The sequence below is a fragment of the Carlito syrichta genome, unplaced genomic scaffold, assembly GCF_000164805.1.
Source record: "Carlito syrichta isolate Samal-C Ts95f unplaced genomic scaffold, Tarsius_syrichta-2.0.1 Scaffold314870, whole genome shotgun sequence".
NCBI classification, from domain to species: Eukaryota; Metazoa; Chordata; class Mammalia; order Primates; family Tarsiidae; genus Carlito; species Carlito syrichta.
Window position 1 is genome coordinate 54,477 of NW_007258966.1, and position 7,698 is coordinate 62,174.

Consider the following 7,698-nt stretch of genomic DNA (forward strand, 5'->3'; position numbering starts at 1 on the left):
CTGCCGGGGGGGGGGCACTCCTCACCAACAAGGGTACCTGCACAATGAACATTTGTATGCCTAACCCTGAATTGCACCCCACATCTTTAAAATTACAAAAAAGAAAAAATATACAGTCATGGTAATAGAGGACTCCTAATACCCTAATGCAACTTAAAAAAAAATTACCAAGACATCTTGTTTCTTGCCTTAAAACAATTCTATATCACCTGATGTCCTATTTGTTATTTGTGTATAATTACTCTTATTGCATTTTCACAGAAAATCCAATATAATAAGTTTGCTTTTAAAATATTCAGAAACGACTTTCCTATGTAGAGCCTGATTACATGAGATCAGGAAGAGAAAAGGTGGTAACCTGTCATGATACAGCCCTACTACATCAGGCCAGGGAGAGTTAAGATGGGGAGATAATGGAGGGATACTGAGCAATCAACCCCAACAGGCATAGCTGCTTTGATTGCACTTTTTCTTCCCTTTAGCATATAGGTGCTTGAGCTCTGTAATGTCATTTTCTATTTTCCAAGGATCACAGTGCTGCCTTAAGCTTTTAAAAAACATTTGTCTTTTCTTTCACAGCAACTTCCAACTTGGAAGTGAGGGAGAGACAAGGAGAAAATTCCTCTTTCCAACTGCATAAAGGCAATGTGGTGTGGAGTCTAGAGCAAATAGCTGAAGTTAAGGGATCTTATAAGAACAAGGACAACTGGTTTATATTTCCTTGGGGGCCAAACTAAAAGAAAATGGCTTAAGAAGAAGAAAGACAGAATTTTATTGGGAATAAGAAAAAAACCCATGTTGACTATTAAGGTGATTAATGTAACCAAGTACAAAGAGAGGTTGTGAAATTTTCATCCCTAGAAAAATTAAAAAATAGAATCAACAGCTATATGTCTTACATGGTTTAATGATTTACTTTTCTGAAGGTAAAAAACTGGAAAATGTGAATTATTCAGGCTCTCACCAGATAATTGTTTTATTTATAAATGTTGCAATGTATATAATAAAACATAGCACCTTACTTGGATCATACTTCTGATTCTGTGTATACTCTACTACCATAAAAAGAAGAAACATAATGAGCAAGGCAAAATATCCTACAAATCTTATCTGATGAAACTCGAGAAAAATGGCAACTTCCTTGGCAAAAGTGAACTCCATATTTCAGTACCTACCTAAGAATATGACCATAACCAAATCCAAAGCATCATCAAACATGAAAAATACACAAGACCAACCACCCAATTGCTACAAATAATCACACTTACCTGGTGGTCCTGATAAGCCAGGTTGTCCACTCAGGCCAGGTTGTCCTGGGTCTCCAGGCAAACCCTGGAAACCTTTTGACCCTGGAACTCCAGGAATGCCTTCCAACAATGATAGAAGAGACAAGTTAGGCTAATGTTGTTAATCCATTAAATAATTTTGTAAAGCAAGCTCCTAAAGTTTTAAACTTTGTGAACTAAAGGAACTGATGATATTCTGATATAGTATGAGCCATTAGCACGGTACCCATCCTAAAATTCTCCACTTTTTATTTACCTACTACCAAGAAATTCAGAGCACTCAATGATTCAGCCACTGTCCTCTTTGGGCCTCATTTTCTTACAGCATAAAATGAAAAAAATAGAACCAATAATCTCTAGGTTATCTCTTCAAGTCTGACTATATTTAATAATCCTATAGCAGAAGTCAAGTACAGCTTATTTCCCATATTATACAGAAAGCACAACTGAAAGATAAAAAGTCTTGCAAGGGGTAAGCCAAGAAAGACATCTCATGGTAGCAATAATAAAAAATTAGTTGTCATTGCCTCTTTCATGACTATACACAAAACTCCAATAATATCTTCAACTCTTGTTTTGAGGAAAAATTTCACCAAATCCTACTCATAGGTAAAGAAAACATCTGTGTACACACACACATTCACATGCCTACAAAGTATGGCAACATTAATGTTTAGAACATAAAAAAAGAGTCCCGAACTTTGCTACAAGCTGTTTATAAACATTTCTAGTTTTAAAGTTCCATATTGTGTGAAAAGATATTCTATAAAGATTGAGTTGTGTTTTATATGACTTATGCTTACATGTTTTATGATATATTGTTATGAACATGTTATATTTCTATGAGAAGAAAAAATGATTTTTTAAATTAGTAAAAAAAACTAGGCTATACTTTCCACTTTATTTGCTTCTAATAAAATAACTATAATAACACAGTTGCTCCCCAGACCTACTTTCAGTGACTTCCCTCAGGGCTGGGCTTGGCTATTCACAGTTAAATATTTGTTTATTCTGCTAAGGTAGACTAACAGTGAAGTGTATTCAAAAGTCAAATATGATATGGATATCAAAACACTGCAGTACAACAATGCACCTTTCATCCCTATCTTGTTTCAGGGAGAAAAATAGTGATAAAGACCAACACATTTCCTAAACATTGAAATCTGTTTTCCAAGTGATTGTGGTTATATATCCTTTTCTCTCTATCACATCCTATACTACTTTTTAGAATGCTTGTAGATAATTGTCAATTCTAAAACCTTACAGCTCATAAGAGGTAAACTACAAAACTATATTCAACTATATTCAAAAGTTGATCAGCAAAACAGTATGAATCAAGTGAAAATTAATATTACCAAAATTTGATGCATCTAAGTGCTTTTTGTTGGCAAATTTTGTATCACAAATCACTTTTCATGCTATTTAAAAATTAAACTTCAGATATACCAGAAAAGGTATTTATAAATAAATGCAATTCACTCACCTGGTAAGCCAGGTTCCCCCTTCTCTCCTTTTGAGCCCAGAAGACTTGGATCTATTGGTCCAGGAGGGCCTGGCAGGCCAGGCTCTCCTTTACCACCTTTCTCTCCTGCAGGGCCGGGAAGTCCTGGCTGACCCTGCAAGCCGTCATCACCTAAAATCAACATGTGTGTGGAATACACAAAAGATCGGTTTTACCATCCAGGATTAATGCATATAAAATTATTCATATGTTTCATAGTTGAGTAGACCACTAGCCACTCAACACCTTTATGCAGCCTGGTTATTGTCTATGAATTACTTGCGCACACACATTTTTACACTCAGATAACAATCCCTCTTTCTTCTGGAATTTCTTGACAATGATATAGACTGAAAAAAATTCAAAGCTTAATCCTTATATTTTATTACTCTGAGCTAAGCGTTTGCCATGTTTCATGATGTCCAAAATAAGAATGCTACCAAATTGTAAACACAACTTATTTAAATGCCCTATTACATGGAAACAAAACACGACTAAGTATTGCTCATTTTAAAGCAAACAAAATATTCTGCATTGACATAAAGCAATGTTTAACTTTTTCTCTCATACACATTTGGTAGCAAACTCTGAATATTACCTTTAAGACCAGGAACACCACTCCTGCCAGGAATTCCCAAAGGTCCTTGTGGGCCTGGAGGTCCCATCATACCCATTTCACCTTTGGCACCTTTAGAGAATATTAGTAAGTAACTTTTGTCTTTTTTTTTGACTTTTTAAAGATAAAAAGTAAGCTTTAAGATGTCAGCTGGAAAACTATTGAAGGTTGGAGGGAAGACTGTTAAGTTTTAACTCCTTACATCTGCTGTAACCTTAGTGCCCACTATTGTTGATATTCATAAACAAAGAATCTCGCTTTAGTACCAGTTCCTTAAAGATGGTCCCTAAATGAAGCATACTTCCCAGTATATATACACTAGTATAACTCCCTTCCCCGAAACCAGGGCTGACTCTGTGTCTCACTTTTGACTTAACGACACTGTGTGACTTCCAATGCCAGATCATAAAAAGTCTTGCAGCTTCTATCTGGGGTTCCTGGAACATTCACTTTTGGCTTTTTGGATTCTCTCTATTGGAATTCAGCTGCGATGGAAAGAGAACAACTAACCTGATATAACCACAATGTGAGGAACACAAGCCTTGTGAAGAGGCACCATGAATGATGAGATACCATGTGAGCCAAAGAATACCCAGGTGTCAGAGAAGTGCCACCTTAGAAGTAGCTCTTTCAGCCTCAGCCACTCCAGTTGGAGTTATGTGGGTTAGAGATAAATGGTCCAGTCAAGTTATCCTGACTCAAAGTTGTTTGTCATACAGTAACATATAACTGGAAATTTCACAGAGGAAGAATATAGTGCAAATAGCAAAATGAATTTCCCACAAAGATGTTTACAGTTCTTCCTTAAGGGAGAGTGTCAATCCAGAAAAGTACAACATCATAATAATCTACCAGAGTCACATTACTTTCAATTTCCTGAATCCAAATCAGAGAAAACTTTAAACAAATTACCTGGAAATCCTGAGACACCTGCTTTTCCTGGGAGCCCTGGTGATCCTGGAGGTCCCAAAGGACCAGGTGTTCCAGGGATCCCTGGACTGCCTCTTTCACCAGAGGGTCCTGGAACATCAAACCCAGGAGGTCCCAGATCCCCCTTCTCTCCTGGCAGTCCATGTAAACCTAGTTAATGCAACATCAATATTAATACGCATTAAAGTAGTTCTAAAAGACATACCTGTGTTTTTTCTTTCTTTCTTTTTTCTTTTTTTTAGTAAACAAGTGATAGAATCCTGTGTATAACAAACCTAAGAGTGAGTTCGATATACCTTTGGCAACATGCACATAAAATGACAGAAAAATCAAGCTTAAGGATTTTCAAGCATATTTCTGTAAGACAGTGCTCCTCAAGTTACTTCTGGTGAAAGATCGATCTTACTTTGGAAGGCTGAGGTGAGGGGATTGCCTGAGTTGTCGGGTTCGAGAACAGCCTGGGCAATTTGGCCAGACCTCAGCTCTACAATAAATCAAAAAAATTAGCCGGGTGTGGTAGTGTACACCTGTAGTTCTGGCTACTTGAAGGCTGAGGCAGAAGGATAACCCAGCAGGCCAACGCTGGGGTGGCCGTGAGCGTGCCACTGCATTCCAATCTGGGCGACAGAGTGAGACTCCAACTCAAAATGGAAAAAAATGATCAATCTTCTCAGAATTCCTAGCTCATCATGGACTAATACTTTTTTTCTGAAATACAATAAGAATCACTAAAAATGAAATAACCACAGATACACAAAATAAAAGCCGATTTTTTTGATTATTGATTCAACATATATAATTACACTATCAAATTGCTATGAAAGTTTCTAAATGCTTATTCTAAATCTTTTTCCTAGTCCCACTGCAGACAAATAACAGTCTGTGATTCAATACTGGTCCACTGACCACATTTGCTTGGCTTTGCATTGTTCTAATGTGTTATGAATTATTAGCACACATTTCTATGATTTCTAAAAATGATTAATTACTGAATGAATCATTTACATGGACTCTTTTGATTTTACTTTTGCTTTGTTTTACATGTTGTTTTAATAACTCATTACTGTTAGTTTCTGTTAACTTTATTTCTCAGTGCTCCAACTAGAATTTTACAGAAAAAAAATGACATTGTAAAAGTACTTAATTTGTACAATTCTGTAAGACTGAACCAATCCCAAAAAAGGAGGTTAAAAATGGATGTTTGTGGAAAAATAATTACACTACAAATATTGTACAATTTCCCACTCCAACGTCTATCAGGTATGCAACTTATGTGAGACACTTAACCTTGTTGGTCTTCATCTGCTAAATAGGGAAACTGGTATAACTGATAAGAAGCTGGATGCTGAGCCAGATCATAATTTCAAGTGTCCCTTCAGCAACAAGAGCTAATTTTGTTGTTTATGATTCACTGGCCATTCTTTTGATAGAGAGTAAAATGCTTGGATTTGAAGATATTTGATGTCATATTTTAGCATGCCCTTAAACTGATAAAGTTCACTTTGATGTCTAGAGAATTCCACACAGTTGGCAAAGTGATCATGGCTCCAATGGTGCCATTTCATAGTAAAATACTATAAAAAGAAGAGAGATTTTATATTATTATATTTGTGAAATACGATATGATGATTAAAAATGAACACTATTGTAGCTCTTTATGGATCACTACTTACTGTCAGAAGTTTAATAGATGTGTTTTCAATATAAATAATTAGTTTTTTGAAATATGTTCTAAGAGAGCATTTTATAAAATAATGAAAAGAAATCAAAGATTTAAATCTGAAGAAATCTTGTTTGTTTGCCATATTTAAAGCTTTACTTTGAGAAATGGCTTTTGACAAGAACCACAGTATTTGGTAGACCCTGAAGTTCAAGAGGCAGGGAATTACAGTTCAGCAGCAAGTTGCACCACATAAGCAGAAATAATTTGCAAAAACTTTAACTAGGTTAGAAAAAAAAAACTAAGCCAGGCTCAGTGGCTCAGCCTGTAATCCCGCGCCTTTGGGAGGTTGAGATGAGTGGATTACCTGAGCCCGCAGGTTCGAGACCCGCCTGGGCAGGCGAGACCTCATCTCTACAATAAATAAAAAAAATTAGCCGGGTGTGATAGCGCGCGCCTGTAGTTCCTGCTACTTGGAAGGCTGAGGCGGAAGGATAGCCAGAGCCCAGCAGGTTGAGGCTGCGGTGGCCGGGAGCGGCCGCTGTACTCCAGTCTGGGTGACAGAGTGACAGAGTGAGACTCCAATTCAAAAAAAAGAAAAGAAAAGAAAACTAAGCATGTAAAGATTAGAACAAAAAACTTTACAAACAGAAGTTATTAGACATTGATTCAATATTATCACATATTAGGAATGAGTAAATAAACCTATTTTAGGCATTTGCTCAGATGTTCATATAGCATATTTTATAAATAAAATGTATTTACTAAAAAGGATACAATAAAATATTTACATGTACAGAAAGTAAAACTTTTTGATGAAGGTCAACTTTACATTCTTTTTTATTTCTGACCTTTATAATGCTTTAAGTGATTATTTTGCAATTTAAGCTCCTAAAGGTTAACTACAATTTAAAAATTAATTTTATTTTATACTATAACAGGTTAGGTACATAGAATTCAATAATAATAGTGGATGGCTATGAATAAACAACTTACATGTACTAGGCAAGGATTTCTTGCTTGCTTGCTATTATTAGTAGTAGTAACAGACATTATGCTGTACTTTTCACAGCATAAATCTATTCCATGAATACTGTCAGAAATAGGCATCCTGGGTAAGATCCAGGATGGATAAAGTCAATATAAATTTTAAAGTGCTACTGAATCTCCTTATACAACAACAGGTATTACACGGATATGTCTATAGAGGTTATACAGTGGTGTATAGATACTCTAAATTTATTGTCAGCCAAATTGAACCAATTACTGGAAAAGAAAGGAAAATTTCAAAAACAATGTATTATCTGTGAGAACTTTTCATACACACTCTGCCTAAGGGTTTCATAGCCCCACAAAAGTTAGAAAACTATAATGTATTCTCTTTAATTTGTGAAAATGACATAAGTAATTTATTAATAATTCCCGAGGTTTTGTTTTTATTATTATTTGTTTTGATTCACATTAGTGGTGACAAACATTTATTCTGTTTAGCTACGTCAGCCACACAATTTATCCTGAAATTGGGCAGGCATTACAACACATTTGGCTCAGATTAGGGTATTATCTGTGGGCATGGAATAGAGTGTATTTAACTGATCTTTAAAAATATTCAATAAGCCGGGCTTGGTGGCTCAGTCAGTAATCCCAGCACTTTGGGAGGCTGAGGTGAGTGGATTGCCTGAGCCCGCGGGTTCGAGACCTGCCT

General features: G+C 35.9%; 1 protein-coding gene across 1 annotated transcript in view; it reads right to left on the reverse strand.

Annotated features, from left to right (window-relative positions):
• The window catches only part of COL4A5 (collagen type IV alpha 5 chain), a gene marked incomplete at its 3' end in the record, with an annotated part of 248,542 nt that overhangs the window by 53,240 nt on the left and 187,604 nt on the right, over positions 1-7,698 (reverse strand). Inside the window, exons 31-34 of the mRNA XM_008072191.2 lie at positions 4,316-4,483; positions 3,386-3,475; positions 2,770-2,919; positions 1,269-1,367 (exon numbers count right to left, since the gene is read on the reverse strand). Coding sequence (XP_008070382.1) covers positions 1,269-1,367; positions 2,770-2,919; positions 3,386-3,475; positions 4,316-4,483 — 507 coding nt within the window. The remainder of the gene's footprint in view (positions 1-1,268; positions 1,368-2,769; positions 2,920-3,385; positions 3,476-4,315; positions 4,484-7,698) is intronic.